The sequence below is a fragment of the Tursiops truncatus genome, chromosome 10 (assembly GCF_011762595.2).
Source record: "Tursiops truncatus isolate mTurTru1 chromosome 10, mTurTru1.mat.Y, whole genome shotgun sequence".
In the NCBI taxonomy this organism is placed as follows: domain Eukaryota; kingdom Metazoa; phylum Chordata; class Mammalia; order Artiodactyla; family Delphinidae; genus Tursiops; species Tursiops truncatus.
The window spans coordinates 64,156,234-64,183,726 of NC_047043.1; the positions used below are offsets into that span (position 1 = coordinate 64,156,234).

The 27,493-nt window shown below is 47.0% G+C and overlaps 2 protein-coding genes across 14 annotated transcripts in view; both read right to left on the minus strand.

Moving 5' to 3' along the window:
* Positions 1–1,358: 1,358 nt before the first annotated feature.
* C10H3orf62 (chromosome 10 C3orf62 homolog) lies at positions 1,359–5,642 on the minus strand. Of its 2 annotated transcripts, XM_073787949.1 has the most exons (4): positions 5,514–5,642; positions 3,993–4,407; positions 2,939–3,030; positions 1,359–1,937 (listed from the first exon to the last, which is right to left on the minus strand). In XM_073787949.1, the coding sequence occupies exons 2-4, from the start codon at positions 4,400–4,402 to the stop codon at positions 1,672–1,674; spliced, it is 768 nt and encodes a 255-aa protein (XP_073644050.1). In that variant the 5' UTR covers positions 4,403–4,407; positions 5,514–5,642; the 3' UTR covers positions 1,359–1,671. The 2 variants fall into 2 exon arrangements, with proteins under 2 accessions (XP_073644050.1, XP_004319931.2); XM_004319883.4 differs by lacking the exon at positions 5,514–5,642 and having other exon boundaries at positions 3,993–5,034.
* The window catches only part of USP4 (ubiquitin specific peptidase 4), a 49,402-nt gene continuing 27,364 nt past the window's right edge, over positions 5,456–27,493 (minus strand). For 3 of the 12 annotated variants that reach the window (XM_019931657.3, XM_019931656.3, XM_019931661.3), the window contains 14 exons: positions 25,648–25,821; positions 23,597–23,755; positions 22,503–22,727; positions 21,652–21,735; positions 20,143–20,237; positions 17,537–17,728; positions 16,816–16,904; positions 12,712–12,939; positions 10,975–11,045; positions 10,603–10,721; positions 10,126–10,275; positions 9,009–9,112; positions 6,398–6,486; positions 5,456–6,002 (listed from right to left, as the gene is read on the minus strand). In XM_019931657.3, coding sequence (XP_019787216.1) covers positions 5,844–6,002; positions 6,398–6,486; positions 9,009–9,112; positions 10,126–10,275; positions 10,603–10,721; positions 10,975–11,045; positions 12,712–12,939; positions 16,816–16,904; positions 17,537–17,728; positions 20,143–20,237; positions 21,652–21,735; positions 22,503–22,727; positions 23,597–23,755; positions 25,648–25,821 — 1,938 coding nt within the window. In that variant the 3' untranslated portion in view covers positions 5,456–5,843. The other 9 variants (XM_033864949.2, XM_073787929.1, XM_073787930.1 and 6 more) reach the window with 9 other exon arrangements.

The window sequence follows — 27,493 nt, forward strand, 5'->3', positions numbered from 1 at the left end:
GATTGGGGCTGGGAGGTTTTGGTAGGAATACCATGGAAATGAAGCACCCTTCTCATCGCATCCTGTCAGCGGTGGGTGACGTGCACAGGACAGCACGAGTGGTGCTCATCTTCATCACTTGGTTAAGTGGTGTCTGCCAGGCTTCTCCATGTAATCTACTATCTTTCCCTTTCCCAGCTCTATTCCTTGGAAGCGAGTCACTAAGTTCAGCTCACCCTCAAGGGGTGCTGACAGGCAGGGGTTGGGGGAGATGAGGATTAAGCCCCACATCCTCTGTGGGAGAGTATCCACATCAAGGCATATTACTTGGAACTCACTGTTGGGAGACCTGGTTTTTTGAATATCAAGTAGCCTGACAACTCTCCCTCCAGATGGCCCCATTCCCCCTAGAGTGGGGCAGGCAAGAAGCTGTGAGCATTTCTTCTTATTTGCTCCTGTCTCTCCTATTCAGGGAATAGAAAGTGAACCCCAATTCCATAATCTGTGATGTTTATTATCTGCTGCAGGGAGTGAGTGTACGGTGGCTTGGAAGGAGCCTCTGGTTAGCCCGTCCTGCCCTCTACCCCCCAGCGGAGGCCTGTCCCATGAAGTGGCCGGAGGCTAGTTCTCAGGGGCAGGCAAGTGCCCAGTCTCACACAGCTACGGAGTAGATGCAAGGTCTCTACCTGGGGGCCCAGAGGAATCTCCAGACCTGTAGTAAAGGGGTGATGCCAGCTCTGCAGCCTGCCCTATGCTGGATCACTAGCCTAAAATATGGACTGGTGGGGGGTCCTCGGCCCCTGGGACTTCCTCCCAGCTCCTTGGTTTGAGTTTTGGGTCTTACAACAGCTTTGCACCAGACTCCTTACCCCCATACTCCCCTATGCCTAGGAGGCGGGCACTTCCGAGACTCAGCTTCTGGGAGGCATGATACCTTGCCCAACAGCTTATTAGGTTTCCTGAAAGAACATCATGGTTTTGAGAGATCTGTCCAAATAATTTCTGATGATGTCCTTTCTCTCAAGCTGTGGTGGAGGGTTGGCTCCAGCCCAGGAAACCTAATAAGGGATGCTACCAGCCCCTCTGACACAAGTAGGAGGCCTTTGCAGAGGGCTTTGAGCTGGGCAGGGGCAAGGATGGAGGGATTGAGGGTCTGGACACGAAGAGGGCATGAGGCCCATGCAGGGGACAGGCAGCCTTGTGTGCAAAATGTGCAAATATGGCAGAGGGTCTGGGGCCAAGGTCCATCTTGACGCCAGTTCCTCCATACAGGCTGAGCTGGCCTGGGATGGGCTGGTCCCAGGGGTACAGAAAGCCCATGCTGGTTGTAGCCCTCGTACTTTTTCAGGGGTCCGTGGAAAAGAACATGGAGACACACAGCAGAGGCCCAAGACCTGCACCTGACTTGGGTTCTGGGTATATTGAACATCAATCAATAAAACAGTCAAGATGTTAAAAAAAAAAAAAGGTGAAAAAAAAAAGAAACACTTCAGAGCAACAGAATTAAACAAACAAACAAACTGGGCTCTCAGCTCAAGAAGGGACACAACTGGAAGTTAAAAAGATTGGGGTAATTCAGATTCTGCCAAGCCTCTGAAGAATGTGGCCCCTGATGACAACTGTGACTGCCCTGCACAGATGCCCTAACATCAGACTCCTGCTGTAAAGAATCAAAGCTGAAGTCAACTGTCCTTACTCAATTCGGTATTTAAAAGAGGTCAGCAAATTGTAGTCCTCTTCCAAGTCCAGAACAGTCTCCACGATACTGTGATCATAGAAAGCCTGCTTGAGGCTGCCAGGGTCTGCATCCGAGGCTTCCTGAGGGCTCTCGTCCACCAGCAGGGCCCAGGCGTCCGCCTTGAAGGGCGAATCTTCACAGCAACCACACACACGGTTCAACTCATTTTCAAATTCTAGTTTTCCAGCCAATTCTTCAATAGTTTGGATGCCTGTATGGTCTTAAAAATAAAAACATTCAGCATTACAATTCCAGTGAGAGATTTCTTAAGACATTTCAGGCACAAGTTAAAAACCACAAATGGGCGGCCATTTCCGAGGACTCTACAAAGCCGGTGTTCCTGCCCCCGGGGCTGGCAGGCTGCCACATTCTAACGTGGGCTTGGTGTCCCTCTTCCTAGCTCAGGTATTTATTGAGCCCCAACCATCTCCTTGGTTTCCAAGGAGGGTTTAAGTGGGAGGATACAGAGATGCATGTGTTTGTTCCAGCCCTCAAGAAACTACTCCCTGACCTGTGGGCACAAGACATAGTGTGAGAAAAATGGGATCTTTGGGGTAATCAAAATGCTGCCTGCTGGGACTTCCCTGGCGGTCCAGCGGTTAAGACTCTGAGCTTCCAGTGCAGGGAGCATGGGTTCGATCCCTGATCGTGGAACTAAGATCCCACATGCTGTGCGGCGTGGCCAAAAAATGAGAAAAAAAAAGCTAAAAATAAAATAGCTTTTAAAAAAACAGTCCACACACAGAATATACAGATGTGTGTGTAGAAAAAGTATCTATGACAGGGTATACAGCACTGTGTTAACAGTGGCTGCCTTTGTGGTGGATGGTGGAATTATAGGGGAGTTTTTGGCTTCTAACTTTTCTTCTAATCTTGTATTAATGCCCCCCCCCCCCCAGCTGGACTACTCTCCTCTACCCCTACCCCCATCTCTGCCTATGTCCTGTTTCCTTCACATCTAAGCTCATCCACCAACAGGGGCTGCTGTCCCTGGCCTCCAAGGATTCACTTTAACTGTACATTTATGAAATGACTTGACTGATGTGTAACTCCCCCAGGTTATCAGCTCCATGAAGGCTCTCTGCTGTGAGCAAAACAAATCTAACAAGCCAGTGGAAAAGAAATAAGGATTTTTTTTTTTATAAGATGCTTGCTGACTCAGGGGCCCGTGTGAAGAACCTATCCTTCCAGAGAGAGGATGCACCAGCCCTCTGTACTCACCGATCATGTCAAGCAAATCCTTTGTGACCTCTTGGCTAGAACTGCTGAGGGGCATGTTTGACTCAACCTTCAAATCTTTCTCCATATCTTTCCTGCAGCCCCCAGGTGAAAAGAAAAAGGTGGAGGATTAGATCCTCTTTCAAGAAAATACTGGAGAGGAACTCAGTGTTAGATAATCTTAAAGACAAACACTGGTACTTTAAATTGTCATTTATGCTGTGATTAGAGGATGACTGGGAACCACTGAATCAGTGAAGTTGACTAAAAGCATCATAATGCCCATTAATGTTTGTGAATATGAGCACAAATATTTGTAGAACTGAAATGATTAAATGGCTTCTTCAGTCTCTGACTACAGAGCAACCAAGATGGCAGAACCTTGAAGTTTCAGCGCAAATGGTCCTCCTGGCTTCAAATCAAGGTGCCTAGGATGAGGCAGTTTGCAGCTACCTGGGAGAAGAAAAGGTCTAGGGAAGACCTTATCCCAGGGAAAGCCTAAAAAGCTCCGGGGTGAGGAAGGGGAGCAGAAGCAAGGGTGAAGTCAGGGCCCAGCCATTGATCCACCTCTCCCCAGTTTGGGGAAAAAAACACTGGAATTAAGATACGTGTTTCTGCAGTACAAAAAATAAGATGACTTTTAAAACTAGGTTCTTTAACATTCACTACCCCTTTTGGTACTGCAGTGGTTTCCATGACTGGTTAGACATCCAAGACCCCTCACCCCCTCAAACCAAACACACACACACACACACACACACACACACACACACACACACACACACACACACACTGGTTAGACATCCAAGACCCCTCACCCCCTCAAACCAAACACACACACACACACACACACACACACACACACACACACACACACACACTCACACACTCTCTCTCTCTCTTTCTGAAGAACGTTTACAAACTTTCCAAATAAAGTCTTAGAGCTTCAGAGGGGAGGCAAGAGTAGTGTTATGGATTCAATTTAGGATTTTCAACAATTTTTTCAGATATGAGATAACCCTAATTATAGCTATTAAACTATTCAGATTGGAATCACCTTAGACTGTCTTTTCTCCAGTTCTCCCCATCTCCTGCCGCTCTCCAAAACTGTCTTTCAGGTGCCAAAATCGAGGAATGCATCGATATGTTTTCCTTGCTGGTCAGAGGTTTTCTTTTGGGGCATAGAGCACGTGTCTTTGCACTCACGGGTTCGTGGTTTGGTGCAAAGGCAGGGCTCTCATTCCCAGGAGCAAACGGGACAGGAGAGAAAGGAGCCGCAGAGGAGCAGGCTGCCAGCGGGTGCCTCCTGCAGAGGAGCCTGTGCATGGGGAAGGGGAAAGAAAGCGGCGCAGCGTCCAGCTCCTGCCTCTGCATGCCTGAGCACTCCTGGGAATGACTGAGTCCTTCAAAGGCCCGGTCAATGGCTGCAGTCAGCTCCTTTCTGCATCTTCTCAGTTTCTCAGACATCTCCCCTAAAAGCGACCATGTCTTTATTATACAATACACTGGAAATGCACACAGCAACGTGAAAATAATGTTACAGATGAGGTTGTAAACCACCCCCAAATGGAGTATTTGCCACAATTTCCTTAAGTTTGACCCACACCATGGGTCGGAGAGCAGGGAAACCCCCACTCCCGGCGCTTTTTCCTCCGTGGGGTCAGGTGCGGCCCGCGGTTCTCCGGGAGGGAGGAACCGGCAGTGGAGCCGGAACCACTCCCCCTCCCCTGGCTTCGGGCCCCTCATCCCAGCCCGCAGCCCCTTCGGTCGCAGGCTCCGGCCCGGCCCCACCCAGCGGCCAGCCCCCGAGCGGAGACCCACAGCCGGGTCCTCACCGAGCAGCCGGCGCTCCCGCACCACCGCCCCTACCAACGGTCGTCGCGCACGTCCTCATCGATCGCGTGTGCCCGCGACTGACAGACCCAACCCCCACGGCTCAGGTCAAAGGTCAGACAAGAAAAGCCCAGATGACCTTGTTCTCTGAACCAACGCAAGGGGGAGCAAGGGCCCCACGCACGGAGGGGACAGTGGTCTCAGGCCTCCCCGCGACAAAGACAACGGCCCTGGGAGTGCGGCCGGGCAGGCATGCGGAGGCCAGACCGCCGAAAGAAAACCGTCTGGAGGGGCGGGGATCTCACTTCTAACCGAAGTCAGCAGCGAGAATGGGAGCCCTTCCCAAGCCCAGGAAGGTTCCCATTCTCGAGCCAACAGGGAGAGAAACGACTGGACGCGACCCAGTACCCAGCGGTTTAGTGTACCAACTTCCAAGTGATATCTAATAAAAGTGCCAGAGGGGTATCAATTCATCAAGGATGCTGGGGTACATAACAGAACTGCTAGGTTCCACAGGAGACGGAGGGGCAGGAAACCCCAACACCAAGCATCTTCATTTCATTAGGGAGAAGAAAGCTGGATATTCCAAGATGACACAAAGGGAAACAGAAATGGGCTTTGGTGGCTAATTTTTAGGGTATTATAAACCCATCTCAGTGCACAGCAAGGGAGAAGGGGATGACATCATTTAGTCGAGGCTTCATTTACTGTGGGCAGACTACTGGGGGGAACAGTAATCATTCACCAGCCTGTGGCAGGTCTTCATGGCCACACCAAACTCAATGACAGTGTGTTCCTCTCCGTTCTCTGGAATCCATCAGACATATTCCATTATGTGCCCCCCCTCCCGACCCCTACTTTGCAGCTCCACGAGGTTTTACAGAAATTTCTCACCACCTGTATAAAAAGAAAAATAATTCAGCCTCCTAACATAACCCTTTTTTTTTTTTTTTTCTCATAAAAGAAAGAAGTTCCTCATCCGGTTTTTAGACAGAACACTAGCAAGTCTTCAGTGTCAAAGGTGTTCTCCTGAGGGACTGCACCGGTGCTGTGGTGCAGCGTCACTGAGGCAGCATCAGTTGGTGTCCATGCTGCAAGTCTCATCATCCCCCATGCCCTGCTGTAAGCTGCCTGGTCTCGTCCCTCCATCAAAGGATCCAGGAAAACTGAGTGAAGTCGTCTTATACAACTCATCATCTCGCCGCTGGTAAAACAGCACATAAGCTGCTTTCGTCTAAAACACAAGAGGGGCAACATCCATTCACTGGTTGGAAAAATCACCCATTCCCCCACAGCTTTTCTCTCTGTTCAAAACACACCACTCTCAGGGATCCGCCGTCTTGCCCTGTGCAGCCACACACTGAAGTGACTGTGAAAACCCTTCTACCTGAGGCTGGCTCATGCTGACCCTCCCCAGGGAGTGGGGAAAGGCCTTGTGACAGACCCCGAGGAGAGATGAGCATCTCATTTAGGAAGGGTCCCATAAGGAATGGCAGCCAACTCTTTCTCTACCACACCTTGCTTCCACTGTCCCAGCAGGATGACTAAATAACCAACTAGCCCGGAAGACTTTTCCCAGCTCTAATCCCTAAAGGTAAGAGTGGGAACCAGGTATTAGGGCCTACTCACCACTATTTGATCCTCGGAGGCCAGGGACACACTGCTATCATCAAAGTAATACCATTTCCCATTCAGTTTATTCTTCGCGTACGCAGTGTCTGCCAAAGCAAGAGAATACTCTAGCCGGTCACCAAGAGAGCTAATGTGGCTAGCTCATTACAGTGGCACTCAACAGCAACACAATTCCAAAACATGAAACAAACAGAGTCTGAAATTAAAAGTAATTTATAGGTTGTGTCCTAACAACCAAAAGATAACTCAGCCTTTAAAAAAAACCCTGTTCCTAGGGAGGGTGGGAGGGAGGGAGGCGCAAGAGGGAAGAGATATGGGGATGTATGTATATGTATATCTGATTCACTTTGTTATAAAGCAGAAACTAACATACCATTGTAAAGCAATTATACTCCAATAAAGATGTTAAAAAAAAAAATCTGTTCCTTCTCAAAAAGGCACTAAAAGGGTAAAAATGGAGCCGCTGGGGACCAAGGCTTTAAACTGTAATTTTGGAAAACTAATCCAAAAAATAGAGGAATCCAGTGTCAATCTTCAGGATGGCTATGAGCAATAACCCAGAGTTAGGGGATACTTAAAAGGAGCTGATACTTTAAGATTTAAACAAAACAACAGTTCTCAAAAACATGCCAAGTCAAACTCCCCCACTTCATCCAGGCAGATGGTTGGCTACTACTGCCTCTCACTGCCTCTGGAGCCTGTGGGATAATCCCAGAGAGGGACACATTGGGTATTTGGGTTTGCAAAGCTGGGATGTGAACAAGAAAACTTAAATATATCTGCCTTCGAAACTGTGAGTCAAGAATCTGCGGCTGGATAACAATTCCTCACACCGGGCCAAGCATTTCCCCACACCGGGCAAGCATTTCCCACAGACAACACTTCCAGTTTTGATTTTACACTATTTCGAAGCAGGATGTGTTTACAACAGGAATCCCAGCAGCAATACCCAATTCCTGCTCCACCCAGACTCTCAGAAACAACAGAATCTGATGGAGATTTGGTTTCCAGTCTCAACCTGCTGTGTGGCTTCGGCAAGCTGGTTTTTTTTAAGCTGTTTAACCATTACTCACTGCAGTGCCTACTGCACCAAGTGGTGGTGGACGACATGGGACAAAGTGACAGAGAAGGTGCCAAGGGCGTGTCCCCGCTGTCCGTGCTTGGCATAACAATAGCAATGGTGGCTCTCAATCGTGGCGTTCCAACTGTGGACCCAATGTGGACCTGCATATAACCAGCCTAACCTGGATGAGGAAACTGAAGCCTAACCTGGATGAGGAAACTGAAGCATAAAGAGGCTAAGTAATCTGCCCTAGCAGTGTTTAGATGCTAAAATGGAAGTTAAAAATGAACACATGTGTCCAGTATGCATGAATATAGATAGTGAAATTACTTTGGGGAGAAAAAAGTAAGAGAAGAGTAAGTGCTGCAGGATATGATATGATCAGAGATCGCTAATAGCCACTCCAGTAGAGCCCCAATTTTCAACCAGGCACATTTTTATTTCCCATCCTCTCCTACAGCTAGATGGTAGCCCTGTGACCAAGTGATAGCCAATGAGATGTATGTAGAGGAGTTGAGGGGGACTTCTGGGAGATCTGCTTAAAAGGGAAGGTCATACCCTTTTTTCCTCTTCTTCTAATGGCCTGGAATGTAGACCTGAGGGTTGGAGACTGAGCAGCCATCTAAAGGCAAGAGGTGATATGGTAAGAATGGAGAGGCAGGAGAACAGACTGTTGGGCCAACAGAAAAAGCTTATCAGTATAGAAGAGAAGACTGGGGTTTAGGGCAGTTCCCTAATCCACTGTGAGTGTAAATGGAACTGACACCTCCCATGGTGTCATCTCTTGGGGTCCTGACACTGGGTGTAGTGGCAGTTATCATGGTGCAGATGCAATAGAAGAAAGATGAGGAAACCCAGCTCCTCACTTCAACATCACTAAAACCTTTCCATAAACAAGTAACAAAATAAACTAGTAAAAGTATAAAAGTGAAGATAAACCTACACATTATAGAAATTCTGGAAAATAAAGTAGAACAAGGAAAAAATTAACATTTTGGTCTCTCTCCTCCTAGGCTTTCCCCCCTCCTATCATAGTTTCTCTGTCTTTTGTTTCAATGTAGTTGTGATACTACTTTCTGTAATGATGCAATTTTGTGTAGCTGTTTTCCCTTAACATACCATGGGTATTTCCTCATGTTATTATTAATTTTATTTTGCAATGACTGTGTACTCTTCCATGAAATCGATGGACAGAAGTGCCAATGGTTGATCACCAATGCTATTATTAATTTTCCACTATTATAAATAATACTAATTTTTCACTATTATAAGGAGGTGAATATCTTTGCACATGAAGCTTTTCCCCAAAGTCAAGTAATTTCCTTAGGTTTCCCAGAGGTGGATTATTGGATTAAAGAATATGAACCACCATCCTACCAGAAAAATTGAGGGGCAGCAATATGGAAAAAGCCCGCAACCTGAGGCCCGTGGAGCTGTGTAAGTTAAGTGCTTAGGGCAATGCCTGGCACACAGGGATAGGCTGGTGAAAGATGACTGGCCATGGGCATTTCAACATCTCAGAAAGAAGCAGATTCCAGTACTTACAGTGGCCAACCCCCATGGCTCCATAATGATTGGACACGGCAATGAGGTCGTACACATAAGGCCTTGCTGACAGGTCACAGACAAACTCAGACATGTTCAGAGCTCTGAGCAAAGAAAACAAAAATAACCCTTCAATACATTAAACTCAGAGAAAGAAGTCAGAGCAACCCAGCAACCCCTTTCATGCAACAGGCTATAACACAGGGAGGCCCTCAGAAACTAAGTGCAGAAGGAACGAATGAACAGTCCAGACGGAAGGAGCCCTGGGGTCTTGTTCTGACCACTGACATGTTCAGACTGGAAAAGAGAAGCCTTAGCTGAGACCAAATGTCAAAGAAGGGCTCTGGGCAGACACGAGGGCTGCAGCAACTTTGTAAAAATGGCTGTTACTATCAGAATTACTAATTAGTGCCATAAAAATTTAAGCTAAATACCAAAACAGGCCCCCAAAAGCTTTTTTCCCTAATGTTTTATTTTGAAAATTTCAAACATAGAGAAAAAAAGAATTTTACAACAAACATGTATACACCCACCACCTAGGTCCTCCCGTTGACATGTCTATACTTCATGTAACTATCTACCCATCCCCCATCCCCCAAAAAGCATTTTTAAATCTGCATATTGTGGGGGGACTCCTACCTTGTTGACTGACTTGCCTGTGTCACTTATACTCTGTACCCTGGGGCCTAAGAGGACACTAGTAGACAGCCAGTCCCAGTCCCTGCCCCAGGGACAGGACTGTGGTGGATCTGCACCCCCAAAAATCCAACTCTCCCCAGCAGATTACTCTCTGGTTCCTTGTGCCCCTGCATTAACGAGGTACAGCATGTCCTTGTGCTGCTCTACTGAGCCTGGGCTCCCTGGGACCAATGACAGATGGGAAGACCAGTTCAGTTAGGCTGCGTAAGGGACTCGAGAGAGGAAGTGCTTCTACTGGAGAGTCCTTTCCCTACAGACACGGAGGGGAAGTGAGCCAAAGCAACTTCTCAGAGCCTAGCAACACACACACCTTACCACAGAAAAGTCTTTGGCAGCAAAACACTCTGCCAATCAGTGCCCAGATTGTCTGCCTGTTTTTTAATTTTCCCAAAAATAACAGTGCAGCCCAGGGACCCACCTGACTGGGAATTCCACAACTGTATCAAGTTTGTCCCTCCAGTATCTATTGTAGGAGAAACGTTTGAGGTGGACCACCAGAATCTTCGGCAAGGACCACAGGTCAAACTTCTTTGTGGCCTGTTGATGCTTCTTACAGTTGGGACAGTACCTGAAAAGAGAAACCTCCACTTAGTGGGGAGGCAGGGGGCCAGTGCCACCTGGGCTCTCAAGCATGGAGGCAATCCCATAACATCCTTTCTTGTACTCAGCATGACTGCTTCTGGGCAGGGAGGTCTCTAAGCCACCTTCTAAAAGAGAGTGATGGCTGTCCTAGTCTGGAAAACACAATTCACACAGAAAAACCTGTGTTGTAGGGTCAGCCATGTAAAAAAGTGACACATCCAAATACAAAGGGTTTTTGTGTACATAGATGGCCCCAGCAGATCTCAGTCCCAGGGTACCTGGGTGCCCCTGCCCAGAGGTGGGAGCTGCATACCAGGGGTCATGCTCCCCAAGGGTCTCCATGGTAGTGAAGAGCTCGATGCAGTCTCTCAGGGCCACTGCTGTCTTCTTTTTCTTCTGAGGCTGCAACATGCTGACGTGCTTCTCGTAGGTCTGTGAGGAACAAAATGCTGAGGTCTGCTGAGGAAACAAAATCTTACCAGGCTTAGCCACAACCTCACGAGCTCTCACGCCTGGAATCTAATGTACTTTCTGCAGCCCCTGAACATAAAATGACAAAATCTTTAAGTGCTTTTCATTCTCGGTCTAAAACATACCTTGCTAAACTGCTGGGGAACTGGTGAGAGAGACCCACCCGAAGCAGAAACCAGCACATACCCCTGACCAAGAATGCCGAGTGACCTACCTCAGATTCCTGCTCATCGTAATAACGGCTCCGGGTCTCACTATCCCAATCGATGGCTAGTGTGGATCGAGCTGTGGAGGAGGACCAAAGTGTCACTCACTACTGAATGGCCAGCAACAGGAGAGGCTCCTCAGGTGACAAGAGTGAGAAGGACCACACTCAGGCTACACCATCAACACCTGCTCACCCATCAACAGCCATTGCCAAGAGCGATGCTCTGCCTTGAGCCAGCCAACTCTGAATCCCTGGGCCCCCAAATCCTTTGGCAAAGATTTCCTCAATGCTACACACTTTAAAGGCACTAACTACATAGAATTCTGAAAGGGTACAGGTCAAGATGGAGTAACAGTGGCCAGATTTCTCCTCTTGCCTTAAACCACAAGAAAACCTGACAAAATAGAGGAAACAACTGTTTTCAGACACTGACTATTAGGCAGAGCAAGAGTGAGATCCCTGAGAGAAGGCAAAAAATAAGGTGATGCCTACATGGCCCCAGCTTATCGCCTGGAGGCATTTTCCGGGCCATAGTGGGGGGGGGGCAGGGGAGGAGAACAAAAGACTGATTGAGGAGTCAAAGATCAGTGTTCAAGAATGGGGCTAGGGACTTCCCCTGGTGTCACAGTGGTTAAGAATCTGCCTGCCAATGCAGGGGACACGGGTTTGAGCCCTGGTCCAGGAAGATCCCACATGCTGTGGAGCTACTAAGCCTGTGTGCCACAACTACTGAGCCTGCACTCTAGGGCCTGTGAGCCACAACTACTGAGCCCTTGTGCCACAACTACTGGAGCCCATGCTCCGCAACAAGAGAAGCCACCGCAATGAGAAGCCCACGTACCACAACGAAGAGTAGCCCCTGTTCACTGCAACTAGAGAAAGCCCGCACACAGCAATGAAGACCCAAAGCAGCCAAAAATAAATAAATTCAAATAAATAAATCAAAGACAAAAAAAGAAGGGAGCTAGAATTTGCAAGGCATTACACTAAAGACAAGAAGCCACATGGAGGGAATGGAGCTGCAAAAAGGCAAGAGAGATCCAAAACCATCTCAATAAAGCTGTTTTAAAAACTCTTTTTAGGTAATTATTTAAAAAGAGAAGCAAGCTAGCAAACTAGAGGACATCTAGCAAAACTCTTCTCCAATGAAGGAAGCAAAAAGACACAAGAGATGCTTTTGCAGCTCCCCTCCCGACCCAGGGTAGGCATCTTCACTGTCCACATGTTGCTTTTCACGCACAACACACATCCCGTGTGGATGCCCCTTCCCATCTGTACAGCAGTCCCCATTATAGGCTCCAGGTAACAGCCTGTGAAATCCATGACCATTCTCTAGATGGGTCACATTTCATGAGTATTCTCATGGAACAAAAGAAATACGCATTTATTCTCATAAGTTTGGGGAAATGCTGCCACCTAGGAGGGCCACAAGAAGTGTTATCAACCGGAACAAAAGTCCTGAAGGATGGTGGGAGTGGAGGGAGAGCTCGTTTCCTTCTGAAGTCATCAAGGACGGAAGAGAAAAGCCTGACAAGAAGGCCAAGGGAAAGTGCAGAGGGGTGTCATGTCTCTGAAACAGTCTTTAGGGAGCTTTAAGCCAAGGATCACACAAGTGTCTGTTCCTGGAGCCACACTATGAGATGATGAAAGCTCAGTGCAGTCAGTAAGTGCTAAGTGCAAGGATTTTCCAATAGATCCTAAGTCCCCAAAAGCCCAGTTTGAAAGGTCAGAGAAAGTGCTTACAGTTGAGTTTAAGCAGTTTCCCATCAGCTGCAAGGGAATTTAGGTCGGCTGTGCCATAGGAGTTCACAAGGCAGAAGGTAAAAAGCCTTTTTGGGCAGGGTCGGCCTTTGAGCTTCTTTTGGGTGGTCTCGCCATGGTCACTTCCCAGCTCATCCTCCCCACTGTCCTCTGTTTCTGAAAGCTGCTCTCTGCCTTCTTCCTGATGCTCCATTTCTTCTTCGTCTTCTCCTAGCATACAAATGAAAAATAACATGTATGTAATTTGCCACCATTTCAATGCTGCAATTTTTATTTCATACCTAACTGTGGTGCTTCCTTCCAGATTCATTTGATGTGTGTCAAACTACATCCACCCCTTTGCATCTACAAGGCACTTAAATTCACATGTGACACCCCCACAACCTGGTAAGCAGGCAAGTGGGCACAGCTATTCCACAATGAGGACAGAGAGGCCCAGAGAGGTTCAAGGAGTCACCAGAAGGTAAAAGTGAGTCAGCAGTCCTGCCAGCCCTAAATTTGGGGCCCTCACCACTTGGTACTTTACTGGGCTTCATCACACATAGTCTGACTCTTTCAACTTGATCATTAGGCACACAGAGAGAAAAGGACCAAAATTAAACCCATACTCAATACTCAAGAAGATCGGCTGGTAAGAAACAATTTAAAAGTAAAACTTTAAATATGATAATGAACACAAATACTAAGTAAAGGTCTTCAGTTCCTCCACAAGAAACATGATGACTGTCCCTTCAACAAGTGTTTACTGCATGTCTCTCAGGTGCAGGCACCATGATGGGCCCCAAGGAACACAGCACACAGGATCCCCCCCTCCTTTTTTCTCTTTATTCATTTGAGATTGCTGAGTTTCAAGAGTTTGAAGAGGGGGGAGTTCCCTGGCAGTCCAGTGGTTAGGACTCAGAGCTTTCACTGCCATGGACCTGGCTTCAATCCCTGGCTGGGGAACTAAGATCCTGCAAGCCATGCAACCAGGGGAAAAAAAAAAAGTTTTAAGAGGCATTCTAGGGACTTCCCTGGTGGCACAGTGGTTAAGAATCCGCCTGCCAATGCAGGGGACACGGATTTGATCCCTGGTCCGGGAAGATCCCACATGCCACAGAGCAACTAAGCCTGTGCGCCACAACTACTGAGCCTGTGTGCCACAACTACTGAAGCCCGTGTGCCTAGAGCCCATGCTCCGCAACAAGAGAAGCCAGTGCAATGAGAAGCCTATGCACTGCAACAAAGAGTAGCCCCCGCTCGCCGCAACTAGAGAAAGCCTGCATGCAGCAGCAAAGACCCAATGCAGCCAAAAATAAATAAATAAATAAATAAAATAAATTTATATTAAAAAAAGAAATTTAAAGAGGCATTCTAGAGACATATGGTGATGAGTAAATTTCCCAGGTGTTTCCAGAGAACTGGTTGGTATATGTGGCTGCAATAAAAAAAATCCATGATCATGCTCATCATAATTTTTGTTGTTGGGCAGTCAAAGGGGAAAGTTAAGGTATCAAATAAGTAATTTCAACAAAGATGGGGACAACTCCAAAAGGTGATGTAAAAGTAACAGGGGAAGGGAATTCCCTGGCAGTCCAGTGGTCAGGACTTTGTGCTTCCACTGCCGGGGGCCCAGGTTCAATATCTGGTCGGGGAACTAAGATCCCACAAGGTGCATGGCGCAGCCAAAAAAAAAAAGTAACGGGGGAAGATTCAAAATATGAAGTTTATATATTTGGGGAAATAGCAATAGAAATGGAAACTGAGGAAAGGAAGATGTATATTCTACATAAGAATCATCTTTCAGGGACTTCCCTGATGGCACAGTGGTTAAGAATCCACCTGCTAATGCAAGGGACACAGGTTCGAGCCCTGGTCCGGGAAGATCCCACATGTCACGGAGCAACTAAGCTTGTGCGCCACAACTACTAAGCCTGCGCTCTAGAGCCTGTGCTCCGCAACAAGAGAAGCCACCGCAATGAAAAGCATGCACACTGCAACGAAGAGTAGCACCCGCTCGCTGCAACTAGAGAAAGCCCATGCGCAGCAATGAAGACCCAATGCAGCCAAAAAATAAGTTTAAAAAAAAAAAATCCTCTTTCAAAGACTGTGTCTCAGGAGTTGTCACGAGGAAGGACAAGTTGGGCCCAGGACAATGCAGCACAGTTTCCTGTCAGGCCACAGGAACATCACAGCCATGGATGACAGTGTGACATGAGTCCCCATGAGCAGGACTCTGAAACAGCCAGTGTGCATAAGACTGCCAGCCTCAGCTCTCACAGAGGTTCCTTTCTCAATTAGCTCACTTCACTCCTGAAGCAGTGGTACTGCCCCTTTTACGCCCAGGTAAGCCTGCTCTGCTCTCAGACTGGCAAGTGAAACATTGCCCTGCCCAAGACACTCAGAGAATCAGCAGGAGACAGCCACCACAGGCCTAACAAGGAGCCATGGCAGTAAAGAGGTTAGAATTATTTCAACATTAAACAAGATTTGAAGTCTATGCACCAAGGCTCACTTATGGAATTCAAAAGAAGGCAGTGAGAACAAGAGACTGAACAAGAGACTGACAGATGGAATGTCTAAGAAACTAGGCTAATTGTAAAATAGCAAATACTGACATGATGCTGTTATTAACTGAGCATCTATTATGTGCCAGATACTCTAACCACACTATCTCATTAAACAGTAACCTCAACTCTGTGAAGCTGTTATCATCATCCCATTTTGCAGATAGGTAAACCAAGGTTAAGAGAGATGAAGTGACTTTTTGAGGTCTGCCCCACACCTCAAGCTGGGAATCGCAGTGCCTCAAGTTCCAGAGCACTAAGAACCCACAGGTCACCCAAGGTCTGCTCAGAGACTACCATTACAGCTCCAACATGTCTGCTTGTGGGAACTGTGCACAAAATACACTCCTGTTCATCCCTCGTGGGAGGAGAACGTGATATTCTGGGCAAGAACAGGAGTACAACTATAATAAATACTCAACCTAAAATACCAACAATTTGGAATATCCCTTCAGGACAGAGCCTTCTGGTCATTATTTTTTTATTTTATTTTTTTTTGAGGTACGCGGGCCTCTCAGTGTTGTGGCCTCTCCTGTTGCGGAGCACAGGCTCCGGATGCGCAGGCTCAGAGGCCATGGCTCATGGGCCTAGCCGCTCGCGGAATGTGGGATCTTCCCGGACCAGGGCACGAACCCGTGTCCCCTGCATCGGCAGGCAGACTCTCAACCACTGCGCCACCAGGGAAGCCCCTGGTCATTATTTTTAATGTCAATTTTCACTTTCCAGGACCAGGCATGTCTTGCAGAAATCTGGGCATTTGAATTTTCAACTGGGAATATATATTCAGCTATTCACAAAGCGTAAGAACTGGAGGATATTTCTGGTTTTATAGGAATAAAGCCACCTAGTCAGTCACGCAGGCCCCCAAAAGAAGGATGACAGCCACAGTGCACGTTAGACACAGCTCCATGGTCACAGATGGGCTTGTGAGCACTAGGCCACAGAAGGATGGTGAGGGCTCTGGGTTTCTTGCAACAAGTCCATCCTACTGCTTTTCCAACTGTGGCTCCTCACTCCGATATCAGGAGCTGTCCAGAGCCAGCTACCACCTGTGGCTTCCTGGGTAGAAAGAAAGAAAGGCCAAGAGAACGTGTCTCTGCCTTCTGACTGGCTGGGCAGGACATCTGTCCTCCCCAGGGGCGGCTGCTGGACCATGGTGATGGGTAAGGGCCAAGACAAAAGCTCTACAGACACAAGCCAGGTTGTGAAGGCAGCCAAGTGTACTCAGCAATCCCAACGGGTCAGAATCAAATCCTGACTCTGCTACATGACCTTGGGCAAGTCACTCAGTCCTATTATGCTTAGTCTCCCTGAGGTGAAACCCAGCTTCCACGCCTAAGATTACACGAGGTGTCAAAGTTGGACAATGGGCTCTGGCAGAGTGAAGTGGTGCAGACAGGGCTTCCAGGTCTGCTCTCTAGGCAGAGCCCCCAACCCCGCCTCAGAGCCTCCCTCACCCATGTATACAACACCTTTGGAAGAAGAGGGAAGTTGGGAGGGATTTGGTCAGTGACAGCCCCACGGTGTGGGGTACGCTCACCTTCACAGCTGCCCCTGGAGCCATTGCAGGACCCCAGCTCCAAGGGCGAGCTGCCAGACTCATCAGGCAAAGGTTGTTTTATATAGCGGCTTGAAAAGAAGAAAGAAATTGTTTGTTAGTTGTATCCTTTACCTATTTTTCTCCACTACTCAGCGTGAAGTAGTTCCTAATTTATATATTCAGCTATTCACAAAGCAATTTACGTAAATAAAAGGGCCTTAAAATTCATGTGATGGCTTAACACTTCAAGAAATTGAGAGGAACCTATGAGATAAGAAGTTTAACTACCAGGGCACTGAACAGACTCTGAGAAAGTCTGTTTCAAATCTCTGATAAACGATGCGTGGCACCATCATTTAAAAAAATATTTCCCAGTAATGTTAATTATCAGGTTCAGAATGATAGTGTAGTAGTTCAGAAATTACATTCAAATACAAAATGCCATTAAAGCACTATACTCCCTCAAGCAGGTGACTGACAGGTGTGAAGACATGATTCCAGGAACTAGAAGAGGCTTAGGTGTTCACTGTCATGGTGCTTCAGATGTGCCAGATGTTCTGTCCCAATAGCACCTGCTCTGGCCCTCCCAGGGGCCGACACAACTACATTTCTAACAGAAGTGAGCACACGGGGTCAACATTGGCACTCTGCAGGGGGCAGTCACTCTTACTAGGCCCTATCTTATTTTAGATAACAAGCAAATCACATTCCTACCACCAACCTGATACGCTCACAAACAGCCTGGTACAAAGACTCGAGGGTGAGCTTGTACTTGGGGACAGAAACCAGCAGTGGCTGCCCATATAGCACTGCCCCAGTGGAAGTGCTCGACGGCCTGGATTTCCTTTCCCTGAAGTACACTGGAAGCGTGACACATTCAGAGCCGTCTGTGGAAGTGCTGCAGACCTCGTACCTGTGTCAATCACACAAGAGAGCAACTTCAGCGGCAGGTCTCTGTGAGAGACAGAGATCTGAGCTGCAGCTACATGGTGGCCAGGACTACGGTTACTAGGACAGAGCACACTTCAGTACAAAAGGTGGAAAAACCATTTCCAAGACGATGCTAGAGGATGGGTCAGGAATCCCAAAGAGAGTCAACTGTTAACACAAGGTGAACCTACACAACCCAGGACCTGGGGCTAATGTGATCCTCCTTCCCCCAACCATGGCCTCAAACTCTGTGGTCCTTCAATTGGGACTCAACACAGATGACACCTATCATCCAGACCATCACTTCAGACACAAAGGCACACAGGGGGGGCCCAGCCACTAAGTTCACCTTTTGTCACCCATCAAGGAGCTTAACTTTTAGAAAAAGGCATTCTCAATGCCCTGCCCTTTAGTAAAACCAAATACTGTACAGCGACGTATACCTAGAATATAAGCCAAAGACTCTTTATTTCAAATGAGGAAGCAAATTTATAAAACTGTTTGCCATCTATCTTCAAAAACATTGAAGTAAAAGAATATTAAATTTTTTTTAAAAATCAGAGATAACCAAAGAAACTGCTAAATACAAATCAATGATTTTGAAAAATGTGTCTTACTTAGTGAATACATGGGATTGAGGAGATTTATAGATGTTTTATCCCGGAACAGATGTTACCAAAATTGCTGGCAACCGACTGTAGTCTTTCCCTCTTCCTATAGGGGGAGACACAAACTTACTGATTCAATTTTTGAAAACTATAAACACACACACACACACACACACACACACTCACTCTCTCTCTCTCTCTCTCTCTCTCTCTCTCTCTCTCTCTCTCTCTCTCTCTCTCTCTCCCCCCCCACATGGCTGGCAAACAGTCCTGACTATAGTATATGCAGAAAGAGTTCAAAGAAAAACTCACAAAAACGTCCAAGGTATGCTCTAGGGTAAGGACCCTGGTGTCCAGCATAATGGTCAAGAACCAAGCCTTGGAGTGAGGCTCGCCCAGGTTCCAGATCCATCATTGTCACTTTCTGGCTGCTGTAACCAGGTCAAGTGCCTTAATTTCTAAGTCTGTTTATCCAGTGGACAATGGGATCACCCACCTTCCAGTGTAGTGGTGAGGATTAAGTAACTCAGTAGCACAGTACGTCACATGCACAAAAAGTATTAGATGCTACAATTGTGTTTTCATAAGACAATTATCAATTCATCATAAAACAATTTGCTTTCCAACTGGCTGGCCCTCAAGCCCTCTGAAGAATCCTCCGTTGGTGGTTTGCCAACCTCCCCACAAGGTGATGTCCCAGGTCTTCTCAGCGCAGGTATCTGCGAGCACTAGTTTCCAGAAGTGAGGGAGACTGTGTTAAGGTCTTGGGGTATGAAGTGGACAGTCCCAGCCCTGTGGCCCAGCATATGCCTTGGCACCCTCCATTAGTAAAGTAAGGGAACATGGCTGAGAGTGGGGAGGCAGCCTATGCAAGTGTGAACAGAACTAGGATCTTGGGTGTGGTTAAGAATTCTTCCTTTTAGAGTGACCTAGAAGTCATTGGCCACAAAAATGTAAAGTGAAGGAAATGCCTCCTTTGTGTACTGCATTCCTCAGCCAAAACCAAAAACCAAAACAAAATCCTAAAAACCTTTCTCGGCAGAGGCAAGTTTCTGGCTGAGAGGGAATGAGGGAGGGACAACATGGGTGTGCTCCACACGCAAGCCTCCCTGAGCAAGAGGCTGCTGGGAGCTCAGGCAAGCTCACACTCCACCCCCCCCACCCTACCCCAACCTGGAAGAGGGACACACACACAATCACACAAAGCAGCCTTGAAGCAAGAGGATTTGGGAGGGGCCGAGGAGACAAGCTGCAGTTGGAGTGTACTGTCCCCACAGGGATGAGAAAACCGAGTCTCAGAGCTTGCAGATGTTAGCGCTGGAAAAGGCTGCTTAAATCAACCTTCCCTGTCATCTGGGATGGAACCTGCCTGAGACGCCACTACCTGTGGCTGGGAGAAAGGACGAGACCCTCCCTGTACTGAGTCCCTTCTCCTGTCTTCCCGTGGCCCCTCACAAAGCTGTGACTCTTCTTGAGAAAAGCATTTCTGATAGCAGGACCATCTGCAGAACCACTGAACAGGCCTTCTTAACAGGTAGCAACTGTTGACAAAAGCCTTGTTCATGCTGAGGAGAGTTATCTGGAATGTCTAGCTCTGAAGTGCCAGTAGGCACTTAGCACTGATGGCTACCCAAAATTCCCTGAACATCCACCTCTTGCACCCAGGGGTTGGGGCAAATCCACATGAGCACCAACTGCCAGATCTTCTGCTCTGGAGACACTGACAGACACTGGCAAAGCCTCTAGAATGTTTCCTTTGACCCTGCAGCAGAAACCACTGAGTACTCACACGAAAATGTCATCCCGAGGCATGATGTGGTTTAAACCTTCATCCATTTGGAAAATTTTGTGGAACCGGTGATTATACACATCTGTGACCACCATCTAAGAATCAACAGTAACAGAAAGATTACAGGATGGATAAGAGTACACCCACCACATGCCGCAACTAAAGATCCCACATGCCACAACTAAAAGGATGCTGCGTGCTGCGACGAAGATCCCGTGTGCTGCAACTAAGACCCGGCGCAGCCAAATAAATAAATATTTTAAAAAAAAGAGTACACCTACTTAATAACCCAGGCACAAATGAAAATGTAAGTGCTGCCCCCTGAGAGATCACGATGCAACCAGCCCCAGAGCTCAGGGGCCAAGGGCCAAAGGGGAGCAGCATGGCTGTCGCCACCAGAAAACATGTTGTATCTGTCCCAAGGTTTATGACAGGATTTGCCTTCCAGTGGCAGGAATGGTGGGGAGTGAGTGCTGACCAGAGACCAGCAGTAACCCAGAATCCTCTGGGGTGTTCCCTGGGGCCGGAATTCCCCAAGCCATCCTCAGCACATAGCAGAAAAGACCAAACCCCAACCACCAAGACCTACCACCTGAAACCAGCAGGGGTGCAAGGGAAGTGGGGAGGAGAAGGGCACTGACCAGGGCTGGGACAAGGGAGGGGCTGGGGGCATCCAGGAGGATGGATCCTCGGGCAGCAAGAGGTCTTCACTTTCCCCACCTTCATACAGCGCCACGCTCAGCAGAAAGGCCAGCGTGAGCAATTGTTTTTATTTTTCTATTTTATTTTTATTTTTAAATAAATTTATTTATTTATTGACTGCGTTGGGGATTCGTTGCTGCGTGTGGGCTTTCTCTAGTTGTGGCGAGCGGGGGCTACTCTTCGTTGTGGTGCACGTGCTTCTCTTGTTGTGGAGCACCAGCTCTAGGTGCAGGCTTCAGTAGTGGCACGCGGGCTCTGTAGTTGTGGCTCGCCGGCTCTGGAGCGAAGGCTCAGTAGTTGTGGCACACAGGCTTAGTTGCTCCGCGGCATGTGGGATCTTCCTGGACCAGGGATTGAATCCGTGTCCCCTGCATTGGCAGGTGGATTCTTAACCACTGTGCCACCAGGGAAGTCCTAGCAATTATTTTTAAATAAAGATTTCTATCAAGTCACTCCACAGACTTACAGAGTTTGGGACAGGAAAGAACTTCCAGCTTCTCACATTACAGATGAGGTCAGGTAGGAAGGGGAGGCAAAGTGAGAGCAAATCCCCAGTCCTGGCCCTCTGACCATAGCTAGTGTGTCCTCAGTGGAGGAAAGACAGTGTTCCCAGGGCTGGAAGGGACAGTCTCAGGCACAGTGTGCAAAATGAACAAGGGCCAGGAGGTCTGAGGCATTCAGATATAAACACATGTGTGCTGGCTGATAAGACCTACCCCACAAAAGTGGCTACAAGGTTGAAACTTAACTCCAAAGGACTATGAACTGCCCCCAATAGGCTGAATGCCACTGAACAGCTCGCCTTACGTTTTCCGCAGCAATGCCAGACAGCCTGGAGAGAGCCTCACACAGGTCAGACACAGCCCCCATCAGCGGCACAATCACACGGTACTGCAAAGGAGAGATGGGAGAGGTGACAAGGGTGCTCTGGAAAGGGTGGGAGATGAGTTGGGAGGAGCAGGCATCACGGAGGGCAGAAGTGCCCCACCAGAAACAGTATGTGGTGAGCTCAGGGCCCAGATGGGTGGCCAGCTGAGCAAATAGGCAAGTCGTCTGCATCAACACCTGCCTCTCTATTCAGGTAGCACCACAGAAGCTGGACCATCTCTTTCCCTCCTACACATTGCTTTATTTTTTTCTTAACTTTTCAGAGCCATTCACTACTTCCTTTAAAGAAATGTTATAATTATACAAACTGCCAACCAGTCCTTGTCATAAAGCCAGAAGAAGCATGCAGTGAGCCATCAGCAGGGCTGGACACTAAGACCGGCCTGTCACACCTTTCATTTGGTCTTTTGTTCTGGCAAGGCTCTCCTAGCTGATTTAGGGGTGAACATAACCAAGGGAAGTACTGTTTCTAGTCCCCTAACATTCAGATTCAAGGATCTCTTAGCAGATCAGCCAGGTTCCTTTAGTCAAATGAATGGAGCATAGGGGAAAAGGTGACAGAGAAGTCCAGAGAACCTTCACAATATGCCTGAATGACATGGGATTACACAAAGATCTGAGGGAGGACAAGGGCACACACTCAAGGCAAGTGCCAAGGGGTTTCAGAGGCAGCTGATGGAGCTGCTGCTGCAACAGATGGAAGCAGCCCCACTCTGGGTCTGATAGCCACTCACAACGAGGGGTACCATGAGGGTGCCGATTTCTCTTACCTGGGTAGGTCTGCAGCGAGGGTCAGCGGGAACCAGGAAGATCTCCATAACTCGATCTTTCTTCAAGGGCAGTGGGAGAGTTAGATAGCAAAATGGATCAAAGGTCACAGAAACCTTAGCACATTCTGGGCAAACCAAGGTAGATTTGAAGAGGCCATGGAACGTGTCCACAATCACAGAGTCATTCCTCAACCTATGATTCTCCCAGGCTTCCTTTGCCACAACCTGGAAGAAAGCAAAGGGGATAAGTAAGACATTCTCAACATCCCCCAGTTCTTAGCCTCTGCATCCAGAATGATTCACAGCAAAATCTGAAATAGACTGTGAGGCAGTCTGTGCAGCCAAGAACTTGGTCCAGGCCAGTGAGGGCCAGGACTGCTCTTAGCATACCAAACTCATTCCACATGCCAGCTCCATGCCCAATCCTACACTTAACAAAGTGCTGATGCAGGATCTACGGGACAGAGACAAACTGAGAGCACTGTGGACACATGGACCTGACCGGGGAAGGACTGCCTCCTATAGGGCTTCCAATGATCCAAAGTCCCTTCAGTGAGCTTTTAATTTATGCTATCGTTCAGCTAGCTCATGGTTTTTCCTTTAAGATGTGAATGCTACTTTGAAGTATTCATATTGATCATCCCAATGTGATAGGTAGCTTAAATACTAAATTCCCTCTTCATAGATCTGAAAATCAAGGCAAAAAAATGTAAGTGCCCTAATAACATTAATAAAAACTATTTTAATCATCATGGATGGATTTTAATGGATTTCAATAATCCCAAGGGCCCACACTACAGGCACTTTACAGTTTTCAGGGTGCCCTAGTCTCTGGTTCACCAATGTAATTATACTAAACAAACTGACTCGAACTTGAAGAAGCCCAAGAGGGAGCATCAGGGGTAACTAGAGTTAGCCCCTTTGTAACGTGCAACACATTTCCATATTAGACCTCATGTCCACGTCACAAACAACAGTGAGAGGCAACCAGAGCCCTGGCACCAATACTCCATGACCAGAAGAATGCCCTTGCACCTCCCAATAGGAGGCAGCTTCTTTGGAATACTTTTCTTCAAAAGTCTTCAATATCATACCGCATCTGGCCGCCCATTGGCATCCTTCAGCTCCAGGTACGGTTTTTTCTTCACTCGGTTCAGATCTTCGTGCAATCCATCTAAAAGAAAGGCTAACAGCTCCTGAGAGTCTTGTTGTTGGTAGCCAGAAAACTGAGGGGCAAAACGTCCCACCTGAGTCTACAACAAAAGCAACCACATCAGAAGGCGTAAGTTATAAAGAACCAGTGAAGTCAGATAGGAAATTGTCATCAAAAATAACTTTGGGCTTCCCTGGTGGCACAGTGGTTAAGAATCCGCCTGCCAATGCAGGAGACAGGGCTTCGAGCCCTTGTCCAGGCAGATCCCACATGCCGCAGAGCAACTAAGCCCGTGCGCCACAACTCCTGAGCCTGTGCTCTAGAGCCCGAGAGCCACAACTACTGAGCACATGTGCCACAACTACTGAAGCCCGTGCACCTAGAGCCCATGCTCTGCAACAAGAGAAGCCACAGCAATAAGCCCACGCACCACAACGAAGAGTAGCCCCCGCTCGCCACAACTAGAGAAAGCCCGCGTGCAGCAACGAAGACTCAACACAGCCAAAAATAAGTAAAATAACTAAATAAATTTATTTTTTAAATAAATAAATAAATAAATTTGCAGTCTGCTGGTACCGTAAGGGAGAACACCCTTGCTCCAGGTAGCCTGATTAACTCCTCAAGGGCCTAAAGGTCAGCAGTTCCTACCAGAGAGAAGAGGGCTAAGATCTGAAATCCAGGACAACTACAGACTTGGAACCCGGGCCACTACCCTAAGAGAGGAGTAAAGAGTGACTCCCTCAGTAGCCACATCTCCTAAGTACAGACACGAATCCCTCTCCAACCACCTTCTTTGGTTCAGAGTCTCCCTAAGAAGTTTACAAATGGTACCTGCATCAGCCAGAGGAATCCTCCTAGCCCTAAATAAGAGCACTGTACATAAGAGCCCTCCTAGCCCTAAGTAAGTGTCTGCCTTGTATTGCTCTACACTACTGATCCTCAGAGTGCAGTGGCATTAGCATCATCTGAGAGCTTGACAGAAATGCACCTTCTCAGGCCCCACCCTAGACCTTCAGAAACAGAAACTCTGGGAATAGTAATTTGCATATATTTCCCAGGGATTAATGTGCCATGGGAATGAAAAGAATTTGTATTCAATTTCAATAAACAATCTAAGATTTTAATTTTCTCATTGAGCTTAGGTGCTATATTTTTTTTCATCTGTGAATCAGATGCTTCATGAAGGCTCCTTGAACCAAACAGGATTTCCAGATTTCAACACATGGAGGCAAGGCACTTCCCCCTCAGCAGCGAAAAACATTCAGGGCAATGGAAGGTTGAGGTGCTCCAAGTGCCCAATGCAGTTCACCCATCTTCCCATCTTCCTAGCTGAGGGACCCAAGTGAGAACTGTCCCTCATACCAACATCCGACAATGTCAGCCCAATTCCTAACTTAGGGGACCCAACTCAAACCACAGTTGGTACACGTTCCAGCCTCAGGGAACCTGGGAGCACCCTTCAGATGATACTGGAAATTTGACTGAATTTTTATGGTCTGGCTTAGGGTGTCAACCATTTAAAGAATGCCACTGTAGGGACTTCCCTGATGCTCCAGTGGTTAAGACTTCACCTTCCAGTGTAGGCGGTGTGGGTTCGATCCTGGTCAGGGAGCTAAGATCCCACATGCCTCGCAGCCAAAAAACCAAAACATAAAACAGAAGCAATATTGTAACAAATTCAGTAGACTTTAAACATGGTCCACATCAAAAAAACTTAAAGAAAAAAAAAAAAAGAATGCCACTGTAGAATACAGCATTCTGAACAAGCAGCTTACAATACAAATGATTATCTGAAGTATCCTCGGCCCAGAGGTGGGGGCTGAGTCACTTAAGTGTGTGCTAAATGACTGAACAGAAAAGAAGGATCTGATCATGTAGTGCTTTTAGTCTCGGAGCCCATCTTAATCCCAAAATGCAGTAAAGGAATGCTTCATTACAACACAAAACCACTCTCCCCAAAATAGGAAAAAGGAAGTATATACGTCAACCTACTTTGAACGTGCGAGGTGCCACGTGAGCATCCCTTCCAGACCACATCTGCTTAATGAGCTCTGCATAGGCCTCTGCAATTTCCCCTTTCATTCCCAGAGGGTTGTCCCTGTTGATTTCAGCCTCATACTCATCTTTGAGAAAGTAGTCGGTCAGTGGTGCAGTGTTGCTTAAGCACTGAAAGAGAACACGATCACAGCTTACACCACTTCTGGAGAGCACACAGAGACACAAGATAAACCCAGTTCTAAACGACCAGTGAGGGTCACGCCAACAAAATGAAGTGCTCAGCAGATTCTCTGAAGGGCTCATAACAGTAAGGCACAGCCTCCCAGCGGCTGGTGGCCACATTGTGACTAGCCTCTCAGGGACACTGTTTTGGAGGGAGCTCACACTTACTGCCTAAGAATTGTTTCTGAGACAAGCTCTCTGAGGGCAAAAGCTGTATATCCCAAATGCCTGACACACAGTAATTTTCTATTCAGTGGAAGATAATAATTTTAAGATGATATTTTTTTTCATTGGAAGTGACTGCGACATTCCACTATTTCATGAGAAGACAAAATATAAGTAAGCCGAAGGCAAAATGCTTTACTAGAGCCAAAACACTCTGGGTGGGGAAAATCAGGATAATTAGAAAAAACAATAAATAATATTGTACCTGTGTATACTAATTTTAACTGCTTAAATTAAAAAATGAAGGTGGGTATTGGATTCTATCAAATGAGTTTTCCTACATCTATAGAGATGATCACATTATTTTCTCCTTCATTCTGTTACTGTGTTAAAAGACTGATTAATTTTTCAGGTGTTAAACCAACCTGGTTTTCCTAGCACAAACCACACCTACTTGTTATGTGTTACCACTTTTATTTAGATATCATTGATTTTGATTTGCTAAAATTTTATCTACATTATTTGTGTCTACAGTTATGAGATATGATAGTCTAAAATTTTCTTTAGAAATTCCTTGTCATATTTTGGTATCAGAGTATCCTGCCTTGTAAAATGATTTGGGGTGCTGAAAGAAGATAGGCATGATTGGTATTTCTGCCTTAAATCTTTGAATACATTCACCAATTCACAAGAATTTTCTCTTTAACCACTGGGCAACCAATCAGTCATGCCATATAATAATGCCCCAATAAAAATTCTGGACACCAAAACTCAAGTGAATTTTCATACCTGGCAATGCTCCATGCCTACTGTTACACATCAATGCCAGGAAAGTAAAGCATCCTGACTCCACTGGAAGAGGGCAACAGAAGCTCTGCACTGAGAACCCTCCTAGACTCTGCCCTACTCCCTTCTTAACCTTGCCTAATGTTAAATCTGTATCCTTTCCCTATAACATACCATAACTGTGAGTATAATTACCTTTAGGTGAGTCTACAAGTCTTTCTAGCAAATTAACAAAACCGAGGGTGTAGGGAGCCCCAAATTTGCAGCTGGTGTCAGAAGTGAAGGCAGTACTAAGGACTGTGCCCTCCTAACTTTGTAGTTGGACCCTAACCCCAGCCCATGCCCAAAACAGTACCATCACATAGTATGTGCCCAAAAAATATTTGATGGATGAATAAATGAGGTTTCAAAGGGAGGATTTTAGGATTTTCTCCAAGCAGGGGCATGAGGTGAGATGGCTCACTGGTGAAAAGATGGTCAACTTCAAGCAGGAATAATTTGGCTTAGTAGCAGCTGCTGTGAGTTCTCATCCCATTAGAGACCAACCAGGCAAGTATTCCAGTACTTTCTGAGATCATTCCCCAATGGTCAACAAAATTCAACATACTTTTACTGTAAAATCAAACCTAGAACTGATTAAGAAGACATTTTGAGGCCAGGAACACTG